The sequence below is a fragment of the Dioscorea cayenensis genome, chromosome 2 (assembly GCF_009730915.1).
Source record: "Dioscorea cayenensis subsp. rotundata cultivar TDr96_F1 chromosome 2, TDr96_F1_v2_PseudoChromosome.rev07_lg8_w22 25.fasta, whole genome shotgun sequence".
In the NCBI taxonomy this organism is placed as follows: Eukaryota; Viridiplantae; Streptophyta; class Magnoliopsida; order Dioscoreales; family Dioscoreaceae; genus Dioscorea; species Dioscorea cayenensis.
In genome coordinates this window covers 635,030-653,523 of record NC_052472.1, presented here as the reverse complement: position 1 = coordinate 653,523, position 18,494 = coordinate 635,030, and the positions used below count along the sequence as shown (strand labels likewise).

Below are 18,494 nucleotides of genomic sequence, written 5' to 3'. Positions count from 1 at the left end.
TTACTATTGTTCAGGAAGTATTTACTATTGCTTTAAGTTCTATCTACTCTTAATTAGACTATTGTCTTTTGTTTCTGTTTTTTAATGAAGTATGATTTATCCATTTTATCTTAAAAAAAAAATTCAGTAAATACTCACTTTTATGTATGGGGGCATACAGCCATCATTTTTATCTTTTAGATCAAGATGATTCATTAAAAGAAAAAAAAAAAAAATTGTGATAGTTGAAATCTTTACTTATTATATTTATGTAGCTATTTGTCATCATTAATTATATCTCATCCGTTTGAGAATCCTGTGGATGTGGTTCAGGCTTTGCATCTCTCCAACCTCACCTATATACTTTATAACCTCAAGCAACATTAGCATCCATCCAACATCCAAACCATGGCTATGCCTCATGGAACTCCAACTACAAAGCATGTTATCAGACCAATCTGCAAATCAGCTCAACCATTGGAAAATGGAAGAAGAAGCATGTTGTCACTCTTACTACTGTCATCAATGCCGACAACAATGATATCAGAGGCCAATGACTCAAAAAAGACTCTTTTTGAAGGTAAATATATGCATACATACATATATATATATATATAAACATGGAAACTATAGCTCTTGCTAATTCCATTGAACACTGTTTTTTTTTTTTTTCTGTAAATAATGTAGAGTATCTGAGGAGGTCCAGGGAGAACAAACAAAAGAATGACAAAGAAGTGAGTTTTTCTGAATTTAGATTCAGTACCATTTGTGAGTATTTGATTTCTGTTTATGTACATGCAGAGGTTGGATGATTATTACAGAAGAAACTACAAGGACTACTTTGAACTTATTGAAGGTACTGTGAAGGATAAGCAAGAAGAGTTGCTTTCTGAATCTGAAAAGCAAATAAGAGAATGGCTAAAGAAGAATAAGTAATTGAACATGATTCTGTCTGAAGAAAAGCATTTGTTAATACAGCATAATAATCTCTGTACTCTGTTTTGACAAACTATATAATAGAAATGTTTAGTGCATTACAAATGCAGATGATTGCCAGTTTAGAAGAGTGGCACAACATTTATGATTCCTTTCGGGATGTAGAATAGGTGTGATGAACAAAGCTTCACTTTGGTGTTTTTCTGAAATATTCTAACACAAATGGTGATGATACAATGTTGGACTTGATCGATGTTTTACCGAATTGATCCTTGCGTGTTTCTGCAATTAGCATCCTTGCAAGTCTCTCCACTTGAGGTAGACGAGCCCTGCACGGTAGTGTGTGTATGCTGCTGCAACAACTAACACATGAAAGAGTTGGTGACTATGCCCGGCAATATCAAATCTACCTGGCATCCATCTCTCTGGAATTCTTGTGGCATAGACCAGAGCACCTAGCCCATATAGGACTCCCATTAGTATTTCATACCCTGTTGTGTGGAGTGCCTCAGGCCTGTGCCAGAATAAGATCAGCTTGTGGATCACAGGCACCACCCCTGACACACCCATGCCGAAGAAAAGCCCCGCCCGCAAAGCCCGATATTCTGGATTCTGGAAGACAGGAAAGAGGGAAACACAAATCGTGGCGATGCCGAGAATTGTTATGAAGCCTAGGTAGAGATTGCAGAAGAAGGGATTGCACATGAAGGAGTAGTAGACTGGAGGATAGAATGAGGTAGCGATGAGAGCGGCGATACCAGCGTAATCGAGTCGTAGCATAATGTACGCCAGACGCCGGGAGTGGCAGGAGAGAAGATGGCATGTGCTGCTGGCAAGAAGGCAGAACATGGCTCCTCCTAGGAATGCAAAAAATGGCCATCGGGGGATTGGCCTCACCAGAAGTGGTGCAATCATGTTGGCTACTTCCTCTGTCATACTCCACTGCATGTTTATGATTGTCAGGGAAATCAAGTAAATATTCTAACGAACTAAAGCATAGAATAATGCAATGGCAAAGGCATAAAGTTTGCCATGAAAAATATGCAAAACTGAAAACAACTAGTGAAAAAATACCAAATTGAAGAAGCGACTAGAACTACTGGAGCATAACAAAATACATACATTGGTATTGTTAGCATTGGAAAATCTCTGAGGCAAACAGCTTGAGAGAAGCTCCAGAAGATGCCAGCGAGATAGTGATGGAAGCAAATCCATGGAAGGCAAGGAGGTCCTCAAGTCATCCTTAAGTTTTTGCAAATCCGAAAGATGAGGTAGCGAAGGAAGGCAAGCTAAAAGTTCAGACTGAATCTTGTGCAGATCAGCTTTCCTAAATACATCTGGCAGATGTTGCAGAGATTGAAGGTCCACAACCTTAGGCACCTTCATTGCTGTGTATATTGTCAGAGCAAGAAAAAGGAAGAACCCAACCAAGTGGCTGTGACATAGAAGTAAAAGGTCTCAGCAGAAAGACCAGCTATGTTATAAATAATCAAAACAAATCTCGAGTTATTTAAAAATGGAAGTTGATCAAGAGAATAATGCGTCAAGAAATTGCAAAGCACAACAGAAATCTCAAACATTCTGACTGCCATGATGACTTCATCGCCAATGCATGTCCCATGGCTATCCAATGCTAGCTATTTTATAAAATATTAGCACATTCATATCAATCAAACATGACTGCTTCAATAATGTGTTCACAATTACACTGGCCTGGTTCTTATCATTTCCAAAGCATCTCTCAAGCCGTACCAACAAACAAATTGTGCTGCCATATACTGTTATCTCCATTATTTCAGGCTCTTAATTCACTTCAATTTTACTCTTGTGATTGATTCAATCATTCAATAATTAATTAATTAATTAATAACCTAAAGATGAATATCCAATGTTGAAATATATATATATAGATATAATTAAGCAAGAATATTTCTGTATTCCTCCTAATCTGAAGCATTGCAAGAGTGATGTGCTGGATGAAATAGAACAAATTCCACAAGCATAAAGAAAAGGATTGTAAAAATTCCTTTTTTTTCCCTTCATTCAATATAATCTACACACACATAGTAAAGCACTTATGGTCTTTTATCAATCATATCAAATCATATACCAAAACCGCCAATATAATTCCATCCCTAAGTAAGCCACCCATCACATCCTAAGGACTTTGAGACATCATTAATCGAATTCTGTTCCCAACCAAAAGTTCAAATTTTCAGTCAGATTCTTGAATGCATATACACCAACAAATTCACTTAAACAACTAACAAAACACGGAAGTCCTCAAACAAAGAGAACACATTAAAATGAGAATTTATCTTCATCTTTATAAAAAGGCAGAAGGAACCTTACGTCCAGACATTGAGCGTCTCATTGTGAATGGAGAAAATACTAAGGAAAATCTGCTTCAATGGCCATTCGGAGCGGTAATGCCTGAGTATGTACTCGTTGTCTTTGAGATAACTAGGCAGAGAATGGTACTCCACCAGCTGATACTTCACCTTATTCCACAGCCTCCTACTCTTTCCCTGCTTCCCTCCTCCAGAACGATGTTTTTCATGTTCGCCCGTGCAAATCCCCACCATTTCTTCACCCTCCATTATCGCTATAGGCTATCACAGAAGGAAACTCCTAAGGATCAAAGATTCCTAGAATATAAAAAAAACAAAACAAAACATTTAAGTCTCTGTGACAGATGATGCTTTAAATGAACAAGAAACAAAAAAAAGAGAAGAGATAAAAAATTTCAGACAATTCAAACCAATCAAGAAATTCAACAGAGGCCTTTTAACTCCTAAAAGAGAAGAAAATTGAGGAAATTCATATCAAACAAGGCCCGCAAATTCCAAGAGAGCCTAATTTAATAAAAGAAGGCCTTCAAACTCCGGAAGATAAGCAATTTAAGCAAATCAAGATGAGAATAGGCCTCTGAGCAACCGGTGGTGCAAGATTTAATAGTAACCCAAGCAAATTCACCAAAATCACATGAGAGAGACCTTAAAACTCCAAAAGCATCGAAATTTAAGCAAGCAAGACGAAGTTAAGCCCCATGACATCAAAAGATTCAAAATTTAAAATATCGATCAAGAAATTGGGCCATATTCAAACAAAAGGAGCCCTTGAATCACCAAAAGATACAAATTCAAGGCAGATAATCAAGAAATTGGGCTAAAAGTCAAAGAGAAAACCTCAGAAAAACATCAAAATTTTTTAAAAAAAATTGGCATTTAAGTCAACGAAACAATCTAAATATCAAATTTGAGCAAATACACGGTTGGACAAAAGATGAAGAATAATGCGAAGAAAAAGAGCTCCAGAACCTCACAAGATAAGAAATTCAAATCAGGGCTCCAAATCGATGATTGAATAGCGAAAAGGCTGCTCAAACTCCAAAAAACTGAAGGCTTTAACGCGGAGAGGGCCTTCAAACTCCCAGATAACAAGGAATCCAAGAGAACCTAGGGAGACGGAGAAGGCCCGGAGCCGGCGAAAGAATCGGAGGGTTCTCTATAAATAGAGAGAGCGGAGATGGTACGGCAGCAGCGATTCAGATGAGACGTCTCATGGTGATTAAAGAAGCCGAACAAGGTAGTCGAACCGGTGACCGGCCCACGCTTCACACGTGGGCTTTAATATCCGCGCTAGACTTATAAACGACACGTGTCGTCTTTTGCAGCGTTGAAACCTGGCTTGCTGTTGGAGACCGTGCATCTATTTTCTTCAGATAATGAGGGTGTGATTTTGGTGCGAGGCCCGGTGCAGCGATTTGGAAGATAGTGGTGTGGGACCCACCAATGAAGCTGAGATGACATTTTCTCATTGGCTGTAAAGGCTGTGTGTTGTTTTGGATCACCCAATCATCGAGTAAACATGAGTTCGAATATTCGGAGAAACTGATAATATACATCCGGCGGGGCACCTTCTTTAATGGTGTCCCAATATCTTTATTTCTATTTATTTATTTATTTATTTATTTATTATCCAATGAAACCTTGCTGTCTTTCACTTGCAGTCTTATGCAACAATATGAAAGCCTGAGAACGGTGAACAAGACCATTAACAACTACCCACTGTTGATTATGAGATCTCGAATTACCTGGCTATGGGTGATTCACGGGTGATTAAAGTTCGAATTTCTTAAATTACAATTTATTTTTTAAATTTTCAGTGTGTTTTCTCCACCAGGATTATATGACAGGAGAGTTTATTTTAAGAACTAAGAGGTCGATCAAACCAATATAACTTATACACTTTTGTACCCACTTGTTTTTTGCTTTGTCGTTTATCGATTTTGTACAAAAACATCAACATTTTCAACAAGAAACTCAATGTCTGAGTTCATAACAGTCCTGACAGATTTCCATTCAACCAAATTCACCAGACTTGAGAAACAATGTACAGTAATAACACTTGAGGAAACCAAGAAAAGAAATGGAACAATTTGCAGCCTGAAATCAAATATCAATGGTTCAATGTTTGGATACATTGTGCTGTTGTAAGTATTTGACTACTATGACATTTTCTTGCTGCAAAACAAGGACTTGATAGAAGAACACAAAACCGGTGACGGCAGGATGTCGAAGTAGGTCACCGCCGTAAGATAAGTGAAACTAAAGGCTACATACACTTTGTACCAAACGGATGAAAACAGAGTGAGGTGTGTAAACAGCGAAGTCGTCACAATCACCACAAGAAATTTTACCAGGCATACCAATGTAGAGAGATTCTCTTCGGGTACATGATGAGGGAAATGCCCTCGAGCAGCGAAATCAGAGAGCAATTGGTCTTTAAGCTGGAACCTTTCTATCAACCATGCTGCTGCCTCTTCTTCTGATGTTGGGATCTCATTGAGAGTAATACGTTGCACGTGAATATGAACCTCAGAAGGATCCACACCAAATACATTATCAATAAAAGTCGGGCAGCGGTGTTTGTATGCAATTGTCACATCATAAACTGCAGAAAGTTTACATGTACAATAATGTCAAACACAAATTAAAAAATAAAATCTAAATTGAAGCATGTAATGATATAATAATTAGGCTAATGAATAAGCATGGTCTTTCGTTCCTAATTATAAAAGTATTATACCATTTGAGACAGAAGATGACATGCATTCTGTGCTGCAGTATTGCTATAGCCTCTTTCAAAAATGAAGCCAGAATCAGGAGCTTGACAAAAGTCCATTTATGGCATAGTATTAGCAATGCACAAGTCTCTCGGAACTGTATAAAACTACAAATCATATTCACTAATTTAAGTACATGTGTATGCCAAGGAAAAAAACCATGCTTAAGGCAAACTGTTTTTTTAGCAGCACTTCCCATATCCACAAGTAGAGGCTATTAACAATTGGCTAGACTTGTTTCTGATATTAGCCTATAAAAGCTCACAAAGAGTCAAGACCCCTCATCTTTCACTAGTAATCATTTACATCATATCATATGCCAGTAACTATGAGTTGCCAAACTAATTAAATGTTTGTGCCATCGTCCCGGGTTATACTTCAAGAAATTACAAAATAAAACAGGAACAAACCAACTTTCCTGCCTTGCCAGCAGAACAGTAGATGAACTGTCTTACTATTACATGCAAGTAAAAGCAACAACGAGGGCCAGTGGAACAAGATTCATAAGTACAAATTTTTAAGGAATTTCATAACCAAAGGAAGATGAATATTATTATAATAAAGGCTAATACATAACTCTGAATGAAAAAATGAAAGAGATGGTGAAGCTTTTGAAATACCTGCATTCAAGGTATTTCTTAGAGATTCCAAACAAGCATAGAAACCCTTTGTTTTGGGAATAAGTACATTTCTAAGGATGGGCAAGTCATTCTCTGCAGCAAACTGTTGGCTTTTGAGGCACTTCTGTTCACTGGCATATAAGTAAAACTGAGGTTAACAGCAAATGAAATTGCACATAAAATTAAGACAAAAAGTACAAAGGTTAAGCGCATAGATTAATCAGTTTACACTTGCATTTCAAACATTTAAAACAAAATCAACAGTTGCACAAAATCATGTAAGCAATATAATACAGAACAGTAGCAGAAGTTATACACGAGAGAGAAAAGGTTGCTATTCTTGATGAGTATCTGTAGCATTCTAAATGATTGGAAATATTAAAAAATACCTTAAAAAATAATTTGCCAACAATAGTCATATTATTCTTTTAAGTTTTTAAACAATTGAAGTGTTTCCTCAAAATGTAATTGATATTGGAGGAGAGAGTGTATATGGATTACGTATAGTCTGTGCCCTCTGGGAAAAGTGCAAGCCATAGGGGATCTTTAGGATCCTTGAAAGCTGAAAGTTTCTTCTTCATGATCAATTCATCACTCTCCCACTTCCTCTCCACAGAAATAAATTCAAAAATCTGAAATCCCCAGCCAAATATAGGCAGTTTCATCAAACTTTTCTTAAGGATATACTTAATATGTCCCAAAAACCCCTTGCGCAATGCAAGATCCCACAAGTACATCCAATCAACTTCAGTTCTATGATTTGCCAACAGCAAGATTCGTTCTTCTGAAGGAACCATATCTCCAGAAAAAACCACCTTTGTCCCGTTTATCTTTTCAAACAAAAAAGGCCACAGGGATAGCCATATACCAAATAAAAAGGATGTTGCTTTCCTGCTGTAGTGTACACTGAACATACGTACGATGAGAATCGTAATGGGAGCCAAGTAAATCAGCAGCATAAATGCAGTCGACAACAATGTAACCAAACATAATATACCCCTCAATGCCCTTATAAGAGTTAAGGGACGGTGTCTCGGTCCATCATTTGAATTAAGAGCCAAAGTAGCCTCCTCTTGCTCCTTTATTCCATTGGAAGGCATTCCTCTGCTATTAGTAGATCCATTCATCTTGGAAGGATGTAGTCAACGTCAAGCAAAATACAGTTTACACCTTTCAAACCACGTAAAAATTTCCCAACTTAATAATCTCATTCTTGAAATAGTTGGAACTGAAACAGATTAACAAAGTCCGGGCCATTGAACCTGCCACTGAAGTAAACAGAAAGGTTAGAAAAGTTTGCAAAGACAGGTTTACCTTGTACATGAAAGCCACAAATCAATACATGATGAGTCGAATAAAATTGGATTCTGGATAACAGAATAAGCGATTACACTAATCTGATCTAAATTTGAAAACCAAAAAAAAACCATCAGACAAAGTTTGTGTCCTAGTGCATATAAAAAATTTACATCTAATGGAAATATTTACCTAGGATAATCTATGATCCAAGATCAAAGTAAGGAAATGTCAAACAGAGAAGGGCACACATGCTCCATAGATTTAGTTGCCTTTCCACAAAAACATTGCAAAAATAGCCTTTTACTTCTAGAAAAGGCAGCAACAAGAAGAATAAAAGTTAATAAACAAACCAAGGCATCTACTATAATACGATTCTTCGATCTACTCCAACTGTCACAACTCAAAGATATCAGATAATCAACAAGGCAAAAGTTGTCATCTGATTGCTTTCCAATTCCAACACATGTCATATTGGGGTGACAACACACAAGAGACGAGATCGACAGAGTATATTATTTGTGGAATTCTCAATCAACCGAACTCCAAAGCATTAAACAAAAATGAATAAATAAATAAATAAACAACAAAATAAAAGAGCATGACACGTACATATCCTAACAAGGAGAAGGAGATTATTTCACTGCCTCAAATATAATCATATACATAACCCCCAACAAAGGAGCAGCCTTTAACATCGCACAACATCTCACAAGCATACCAAGAACATTACTTGACCGACCTCAAATAAATATTCAATGAAAAAACACAGATAACACACGCATAGCACCACCAAACTCAACTGCATCTCCTCAGAACTATCCACCAACACATACAAAAACCATTAATCAGCCCCCAAAAAAAATTAAAAATTAAAATCACATTAAACAATCTCAGCCATTAAAACCCCAACCAACACCCTAGCAACACGAATTTAAATGAATAAGCAGCACGAAAATTAACCCACACACATAAAAGGTACCATCTTTCCAATCAAAAACCAATCTTTGAGATATCAAAGGGGAACAGGAGTTCTTACCTCAATGAAGACATAGATATAAAGCGAGATCTCGACATCTTTTGATCCAATTTTGAGATCCAGCCGGCCAAGACACAGAGAGAGAGAGGTAACTGGGTAAGTCTCTGAGGGGTTGGGTGGTGGTGGTGGTGGTGGTGGATAGTGGGCTTGAAAGGGTAAGATGGGTTAAGATTTGGGCTTTAACTGGGGTGGGTCTGGTTGATACTTGATAATGGACTTGAATTAATTATTCCAAATTGATGGGCGTGGATAACACATTGAATTCTAGAAGTTAGATAAGGAATTAAATATTATTGAATGCTTCTTCTTCTTCATTTCTTGGTATTAAATTTTATTATTTTGACTTTTGACTTAATTTTTCTCCACACAATATATATATATATACACACATAAATATCAAGTTGGGGATTTTTGAACTTTCTCATAATATTACCTATTGACTTTGAAAATACACTACTTTTAATTGATAATATAAATGTAATAATACAAAAATTTGGGGTAAACCATCAGTAAAGTAGGAGAGTTTCACATAGGAAATAGGTGATGGTTGTTTAAATTTTGCTTAGTGTGCATGATAAATAATATAAATAATATGATTTGTTAATTTTATTAATAAATCATATAAATAAATATAATTTGAAACCCATGATATTTACTTTCCAACTATATGTTTATAGTTTATTTTATTTTTGCACTGAAAAGGTGTTTATTTAGGGCAAAATAATAGAGAAAATACTGGAGTAAACTGATTTTCTTTTATTTTTAATATTTATTTAATTTGCTCTAAAGTTGAGTGAAGAAAATGATACTTTCACATTTTTAAATATTTTTTTATTTTATTTTAAACCAAGCTCATTTTCAACAATTTTTTTTTAATCAAAATGGGAGAAAGTAACCATTTCAGGATGATGTGATGTTGATTCCAACCCCAAGAGTAAAGTGTCACCCTTAATTTTGATATTAATTTATTTATGTAAATTTTTTTTGGGTTAAAAAATAATTTTCATTTAAGTTCAAAAATTGATAGTCAAAACACTGCCTATGGCTCACGTTGACCTTGATAACATTAAGTTGAATCTAAACTTAAATTAATATTATTAATTATTGAAAGCAAATTAAATTATGTATAATATTAAATAATACTAGTAACAAATGATTGATATTTTAATTCTATAATTGTGTTGTTTTTATTTATTTTGTTGTGTATCTAGAAATATATTTTAAAACACACTTTATTGAAGAAAATTTAAATTGTTTAAAAAAAACACTGAATGCTAACTTTAGTGTATTCCCGGCAAGAACAACAAAAAGAAGATATTTTATTTATAATTTAATTGTTTTCCCTACATATGTTCCAAATACTACAAGCCTCAATGCAACATGGTACATATATAGTGTAAGACCAAATAATTAAAAAAAAAACAGCTAATTAACAAATATAATCACTAATAAAGGATTACATCATCACTAAATGTACTTATATATATAAGAAACATTAAACTCCAATAAAGAATAACTTTAGATAATGAGGGGCTTCTTGAATGTTGTGGAGCTTTCATCATCTTCATCTTCATCTTCTTCATGGAAGGCAGACCTCTTCATGAACTTATAGTATGCAAATTGTATTATGATCTAACAATTCTTGTTAAGACGGCAACAAATTATCACAAGAAATTAAGTAAAAAAGAAACATTCAATTAGATGAACATTAATATATATGTAAAATTATTAAAAAAAATTATATCATGGCAATTTAAGGATACAAATAGATCAAGTAAAACACAGACAATTGCATCCAATAACCATGGTGCATTAGCTTTTATCCTTTCCCATTCAATACTCCTCACAAGGATGCTGCATGAATATAAACAGGTACATATATATATATATATATATATATATATATAAAGAGAGATGTTATTAATTATGATTAATTTTTATATAAAAAAAAGAGAGATATTTTGTTGAAGGTTATTAATATAATTAAAGAGAGAGTGAAGAAGTGTAACCTTCCAACATAAGTTGCATTAGCAAGAAGTGCAAAGATGAACATGAGTGGATTCAAACCCTACAAACATAATAAGCTCAACATGTTAAGTAAAGACATTAAATTCAATATTAAAAACTTCATATTTATTTATTACATGTAAATATATATATATATATATATATAGAAGGATTAATTACCTCGACGCTTCCTCGTTTGATCTGGTTCATTTTTTTTATTATATATATATGCAGTGGAAAGGGAAAAAAACAATTAGATTGAAAGAATAATTATCTATATCAATTTATTTTTTTTTAATAAGAATGAGGATATAATTAAGTACTAACATTGAGATATATTTGAGGTAAGCGACCACCCATGTAAATGGCAGCCATGATCCATCCTAAGCAAAGTCCCAAAGTATTAATTTGCATTTCATGTGTCAATTGCCCCTCCATTAATAATGCTTTTGATTGAAATGGTAGACCAATTGAGCTTGCTATAAATGTTCCATACCCAACCTGCTTGTGTTATAAATTCATGATGTAAATAAATATAACAAGTCAAACAAATTAATAATTATAATTCTATTTCTAAGTTGAATCATTGTTATATATATATATATATATATATATATTTCAAAAAAAATGGATAAATTATAAAAATTCAACTCTCAATCTTTTGAGTTAGAAGAGAAATGAAATATGAAAAAAGAAATGGGAGTAATTGAGTTGACTAACCGAACGGGATAAAATTCTTATCGGTTTGGTTCGAGTGCGAGTGTTATAAATCGGCGAGTCACACTCGTCCTCAGAGGACGAGTCATGGGCAAGAGTTGCAGAAGGACCACTCTTTGGAGCCACAAGATAAGAAGAAGAACCATATGGAGGAGTTCCACTGCTGGCTAGGGACCTTGCAGACCTATATATATATATTAATTGATAAATAAACAGTAATTAATTATGACACAACAAATAATTCATTAATTAATAAATTAATTAACCATTAATTAATATATTATATACATACATGTAGTATATGTCTGCCTTGGGAGATGTTCTAATTGAGAGTAGTGTACTTTTATTGAGCAATAATGGCTTGGTTGAGTAGTCTTCTAAATCAGCATTCAAATGCTGCCTTCTTTCATCAACCTGTGATAATTAATTAATAAATTAATTAATCAGCATTCATAACTCTTAAATATTATAATTAAATCCTAGACCCAATGCTAATTAATTACCTCTTTGTTATCCTTATTAAAGCTCTTGTTCTTCCACCATTTAAGCCAATAATCATAGTAAATGGTTTGCACTAGCAACACCACAGTAACAGAAGTGTACAACTGCATGCATGCATGTAATTAAGCATATATAATACAATATTCAATAACATCAACATCATCAACAAAGGCAAGCATTTTATAATAATTTCAACCATTAAAATCACTTACCAGTGCTGTATAAAACTGTGTGGGCAACTGCATTCAGAAATGAAATTATAAAGGAGTGAGAAGTTGATGATATATATATTTATATATATTTATTAATTAATGCAGAGTACTCACAGTGAGAGGTTCAAGAAGGCAACCAACCAAATTAAAGATGTCACTGAATGCAAGAGAAATTAGAGTTTATAAATATATAAAAATATATTAAGAAAATATAAAGATATATATATATATAGATAGATAGACTGCAAATAGCTAGATTAATTGATATATATACCCAAGAATCCAAGTGAGGATGAAAGAGAGGGAGACACCATGGGCAGACTTGGAATGGAAGTTGGTGATGATCTGAGGGATTTCAGCAATGGCCCAGAAGAAGAGACTTGCAAGGCCAAGAGTGAATGAGATCTCACTGCTTAAGTTGCAAACACAATCCTTGAAGTATTTCTCCACCCACTTCACACAATAGTAGTACTCCTTCTCATGATATTGGGAAGAACAGTGTGACCATATTTGATCTCCCATTTTCTCTCTATCAACTCCTTGAGAGAAAGAAAGTGGTGGTGATGGTGAATGATTTTGATGATGAGGTTGGTTTTGAAGAGCTAGGTAGGGAAACAGACAAGATTGGAATAATAGTAAATATATATGCTCTGGGTGACTAGGGAATATGCTAACACTACCACCTCATGTATTTATAGCTAGGAAATATATATATATATATATATATATCTAGAGAATATGCCAATTGCGCGCTAATTAGACTTCATATATATATATATATATATATTTGATTGTTTCAAGTAATTAAGATCTTACTAACTCTAAAGTACTAACATGAAGATATGAACACTTGTATTAAGTACTATATATATATATAATCATATAGACATTGCTGTTAGAATAATAAGGTTATGGGTAAAACTATACTCATTACTCTTCAGGACTAATATTCAATGGTTTTTAATACTGTTGTCATTTAGAGATAAAGTTAATGTGAAAATTAAATAAAGATCATAAAAATAAAAGCAATGTTTGAGCGAACAAAAAATGGAATTGCCTACTTGATTGTACTTGGACAGCATTTGACTCTCAATCAAGAATGAGTCTTTGTTCAATGAATCTGAGAAACAAGTTCGATCACATGGCGTCAAAACAGATGCAAGTAGAAGACAAAGCAAAGCAAAAGCATTCTGAATGACCTCCTGACTTAAAAGGACATGGATATGTTGAAGATATATATAATTGATGAGTTGGAGTGGACGTTGCATCACAATCACAAGCATGGACTAGTTGAATCAGCAGTTCGTATGGCTCTTAACTTTGAAGCATGTTTTGTATTAAGAGAAGTTTACGTATGTGAGAGAGTAAGTGAAATTTCAGTACTGAAATGTCAATAATGCAGCTGTGTAAGAACATGGAGTGCATGCTCATAAGCTAGTTTTGGTTACTTGGTTAATTAGTGTATCTCTTTTGACTAGCTAGTCAGACGGTGTTGTACGTTGTATTACTTGAGTTTCAAATGAATGTTAATTTGGATGTTGAGCTGCAGGTGAAGAAATATATGAAAATTTATATTATATATATATATATATATATAGACTCACATGCATTTGAATTGTTCTTTCAATATATATATCTCCCTGAATTTCTAATTAAAGTCAGAAAGTGTTAGGAATTTGCAGCGCCAATCTTAAATTCCACTCAATAAAAATGATGTAAAAATAATATAAAAGAAAAGAATAAGTAACATAGAAAAAGCATAACATTAAAATTTATATATACAGGTTCTCATCTAAGTCTTGTTTCCCACTGTTGCTACAATATTTATTATGAAAAATAATTTAAGTATATAAAAATACACCTCACATGTTTTTTTTTTTTTTTACACTTTCAAAAATACTCAAAAGATTATATACTCAAAATATATTTTTCACTCGAAAATTATTCTTCTCACACTTGCACCTTCCTCTTATGTTCTCCCTTTGCTTATTCATAAGAACTCACAAGCATTCAGAAGATTAAACTTACACATAGTTCAACATTCAAAGTCCTTTTATTTTATAGATTAAGAGTTGAGATAAACGACAACACATAGATAGCTTTAATTACACACAAAGATGATATTAAAGTAAAAAATAATGACAGTTAACTATTTATTAACACGGGTGAGTTTTTTCTTAAAAACACATGCCTGATTAGCTTGATTTATCTCCATTTTAACTTTATAGTATTTGAATGAAAGCAGGCATGCAAAGGGGTTAAAGCCAAAACTATGTTAGTCCATTTTTTTACTCACTTTTGAGCTAGCACATCATGTCCTTGTAAACATTTTCTTGGTGAAAAATATTTTCTTTTATAAAAACAGATAAACGATAGTTTTATTATATATATATATATATATATATATAATGATAGACGAATACAAAATATAAGACAATTAATAGAGCTAATTACAAGATGAAGGTGAGACCTCAATAAGAGCAACTGTTTATGAGGAAAATGTGGATAGTTAATGTCTTTAGATAATTATTATTTTTTTTATTAAAATGAATAAATCATAATTTATTCATAGCTTAAAAAATTATTAGTTAGTAATAATTTTTGGAAAAACATACCTAATTAATAAATAAATATATTTAAATAATCGGTTTTTATAAAAATATCAAATATGATATGATTGGTGGGAAAGTTTGGCTAATTATTCACCAATCAAGTTACCCTAAAACAATATCTTTCAAACATTGTCCTTGCCTTCGCAATTATTTACTTATTTATTTTTAGATTATAAGTTAATTAACTTAATTCAACATGAGAGACATTCAAATCAAATGAATACAAATAATGGTATGTGTGTACTATCAGTCCTTTCAAAACAACTGCATTTAAAAAAAATTAATTAATTAAAATATGTAATAATTAAAAATTATGGTTAACACCTTTTAAAGCCCAATTGTAATTAAAATTGATACTTTATAAATCATCAAAAAGAATGAAATTAATGCTCCATTTCTTTCTATAGTACTAATTAACGCAACTAGATTAATTACCACTTGATTAAATAAACATGGTACAGAGTTAAATAAGAGATACAACAGGAAAGTCCAGTAGAAATGGAGAAATTTCTTATTTTAATATATAACTTAAATGCCATAATATTTTATTTAACTTGCTAGGTTAAGTGGATTTCAAGTTATTATTATTATTAATTAGCCCAGAGGTTCTGGGTTGGGCTTGAAATGTTTTGAGCCTTATATGAGCCCATAATTTGAATACAAAAAATTGGTCCCTGTCCTTGTAACTAATAGCAACATTTCATTATTCCTTTTATATTGCATGCGTGATTTATAATTAATTGACAACTTCATTTCAAGAAGAAATAATAATAATAATAATAATAATAATTATTATTATTATTATTATTATATTATTATTATTATTAAAAATAAAATTCAAATATAGAATATAATGCTTTTAGAATATAAAGACGAGCAAATAAAATGACAAATACATAATGTTTTTAATGCCATTTAACTGAACTAAAAATATAATTAAAAATATAAAAAAATATTTTTTTAATAAATGCGGACAAACTACATCGTCCGTGGTGGAGCTAGAAAATTTATAAAGTAAGGTCAATATACAAGTATAATATTATCATTTATAACGTAATAAACTCATACATACATACATATATACAAAAATTATAATTATAATTTAAAAAATGAAAAATCAATTGAAACCACTGATCCATGAAATTTCATTTAAATAATTTATATAAAAACTCTAAAACGACTGAAACTTAAAATTAATTTTAACACTTAATTATATTTTTTTTTTAGTGTAGCTTGCAAATGCAAAGGGAAAACCTTTTTGCCATTGTAGGATTTTAATTTTTAAATAAAAAGTGAGTGAGACACTGATGGTCCTAGTTCTAAAAATTTAATAAAAATATAGTACAAAATATTGAAAATAATAAATGTGGTTTTCAATTTTTAGGTAAAGGTTGTTAAAAAGACGACAAAAGTCAAGAAAAACATGAGACCCTAAAAATATAAATCCTTTAAAATCTTTATTATAATTTATATAATGACCCATATACTTTCTAGAAAAATTTTAAATATTGTATATTGACCTGCCACTTTTTTAATTTAGTGAAATTAAATTAATAACATTCCTTAAAGTTATAATTGTTATTAGTATTTTTAAAAGTTTGGTGGGGATCAATTGACTGTGCAAAAGCTTATGTTGCTCCGCCCATACTATCATCAAACTCTTAATTTTGAGTTGATTGAAAAATAAAATACAACTCTCTTATGATTAAAATAATAAAAAAAACAAAAGATTTTTACATCAATATATACTGCAGAAATGTGAGCAATCTTCTCTGAGATACATACTTTTAGTTCTGTTGACATTTCTTTATGCAAAAAGATCGAAAATTGACTTCTTCCGTATATGGTTGAGTCATATACAATAATAATAATAATAATAATAATAATAATAATAATAAATGTGATAGAGTAAATGAAATACTGTTGTTCTATTACTGGGGCGGTTCAATGTATGCATATATTTGCACTCCCACCATTGCAGCAAAGTTTGCTAAAAATCTAAATAAAGTATGTTGTGATACATGATATGATAACGTTCTCAAAGACAAAATGATGGAGTTTCCCTACAATCACAAGTCACTGTATGACATGATTTTCACTTTAGAAAAATTATAGACAGCCTCCATCCAATCCAAATCCAAATCCAAATCCAAACCTTTGCTTTCCTTCATTCACTCACAAGCTCTCATAAAACTAGATAAAGTGCAACTCCAATTGAGTGTATGTCCCTTTCATTTCCTTGTCCCTCAACACAAGGGAACCCATGAATCATGGATTACTAGTACTAGTGCCCCTTTTCAATAAGGATGAGATCTCATTAATAATAATAATACCTCATCTAATTAATATATACTCTATTATTAAATTCTTATTATTATACCATGTTGGTCTATATATATATATATATTATATATACACACCATTTGGCATTTGGTGATGCAAAAAGATTATCTTATTCACACGCAAAGATAGATGTTTAGTTGTGATTCTAAGTTATCCCATCATCAAATTAAGTGTTTACAGTTAAATTTCTCCATCAAAACAAAAGTTCATCCTTAATTAATTAACTCATTCTTATTATCAGTCTAATTATTTAATTAATTAATTAATTCAACACACGCATGCCCTGCAAACCTTTCCCATCTTTATAAAAGCAAAAATGGAGTGATATAATAATAACAAGATGGAAAAGAAAAAAGTACTGATAAACCCAAAGTTGAGTTAATCCAATGATTAAGATATTTTGTCCCTGTGCAAGAGTCACATATTCAAATTTCACTTACTATGAAGGTTCCATTTGCACAGGTTATAAGAGTCTTTCAGTACATAAGATATCAAAAAACGCATATCAATATGAGCAATCTCTGAATATTCTGTCATGTTTGATGCATGGTCAATTAATCAATTTTTAATTGTATACAACTTCTGACTATTACAGTCATCATATTTATATTACCGGTAAGAGTTATCCGTGTCAAGATATGTTTACAATCAGTAGAGTGGCAGATTTTTGATACCACAAAGACATCCATAAAAGCCTGTCATCAAACCATTCATAACGTCAAACTGTATTTCGTCAGTGGTCAAACCAAGAATTGTGTCAAATACAGAAGACTTAACCATTTGATTACTGACTGAAGGACAATGTCTAGTTTCAAAGACGCAATTTTTCTCAAAATTAAATTAATGGAAAATCATCGGAGATTGATGCATGGAATTTTGAAACTGTGTTGAATGATATCAATATTCAAAAATATTTTGTTTTTGGTTTGTTTGATCTCAATAGTATTATATAAGGATATATTATATATTAATGTTTAGAATAATCAACAACTGTAAATGGATTTATTAATATAATGGAAAAGGATGAAATGTCTCGAGATCAGCATATAAAAGTGTCCCTTCTCCTTGAAATTAATAAACCAATAAAACCTCCTCAATTAATCT

General features: G+C 32.2%; 4 protein-coding genes across 9 annotated transcripts; 1 reads left to right on the top strand and 3 right to left on the bottom strand.

The window, feature by feature from the left end:
- Positions 1-303: 303 nt before the first annotated feature.
- On the top strand, positions 304-1,043 carry LOC120277928. Its single transcript, XM_039284803.1, has 3 exons — positions 304-559; positions 667-713; positions 781-1,043. The coding sequence occupies exons 1-3, from the start codon at positions 388-390 to the stop codon at positions 913-915; spliced, it is 354 nt and encodes a 117-aa protein (XP_039140737.1). The 5' UTR covers positions 304-387; the 3' UTR covers positions 916-1,043.
- Positions 895-4,472, bottom strand: LOC120277858 (heptahelical transmembrane protein ADIPOR3-like). Of its 5 annotated transcripts, none has more exons than XM_039284713.1 (4): positions 4,236-4,472; positions 3,268-3,563; positions 2,038-2,350; positions 895-1,857 (listed from the first exon to the last, which is right to left on the bottom strand). In XM_039284713.1, the coding sequence occupies exons 2-4, from the start codon at positions 3,513-3,515 to the stop codon at positions 1,204-1,206; spliced, it is 1,215 nt and encodes a 404-aa protein (XP_039140647.1). In that variant the 5' UTR covers positions 3,516-3,563; positions 4,236-4,472; the 3' UTR covers positions 895-1,203. The 5 variants fall into 5 exon arrangements, with proteins under 5 accessions (XP_039140647.1, XP_039140661.1, XP_039140639.1 ...); XM_039284727.1 differs by having other exon boundaries at positions 3,268-3,527; XM_039284705.1 differs by having other exon boundaries at positions 4,241-4,472.
- Positions 4,473-5,248: 776 nt separating this feature from the next.
- Positions 5,249-9,152, bottom strand: LOC120277890 (probable 1-acyl-sn-glycerol-3-phosphate acyltransferase 4). 2 transcript variants are annotated; one of them, XM_039284748.1, is made up of 4 exons: positions 8,999-9,152; positions 7,165-7,931; positions 6,664-6,794; positions 5,249-5,871 (listed from the first exon to the last, which is right to left on the bottom strand). In XM_039284748.1, exons 2-4 carry the CDS (start codon positions 7,788-7,790, stop codon positions 5,426-5,428), a joined length of 1,203 nt encoding a protein of 400 aa, XP_039140682.1. In that variant the 5' UTR covers positions 7,791-7,931; positions 8,999-9,152; the 3' UTR covers positions 5,249-5,425. The 2 variants fall into 2 exon arrangements, with proteins under 2 accessions (XP_039140682.1, XP_039140690.1); XM_039284756.1 differs by lacking the exon at positions 8,999-9,152 and adding an exon at positions 8,572-8,799.
- Positions 9,153-10,516: 1,364 nt separating this feature from the next.
- LOC120279145 (probable vacuolar amino acid transporter YPQ1) lies at positions 10,517-12,957 on the bottom strand. Its single transcript, XM_039286015.1, has 11 exons — positions 12,710-12,957; positions 12,550-12,592; positions 12,436-12,462; positions 12,226-12,327; positions 12,015-12,136; positions 11,726-11,906; positions 11,333-11,506; positions 11,186-11,206; positions 11,008-11,066; positions 10,762-10,852; positions 10,517-10,630 (listed from the first exon to the last, which is right to left on the bottom strand). Exons 1-11 carry the CDS (start codon positions 12,955-12,957, stop codon positions 10,517-10,519), a joined length of 1,182 nt encoding a protein of 393 aa, XP_039141949.1.
- Positions 12,958-18,494: the final 5,537 nt, after the last annotated feature.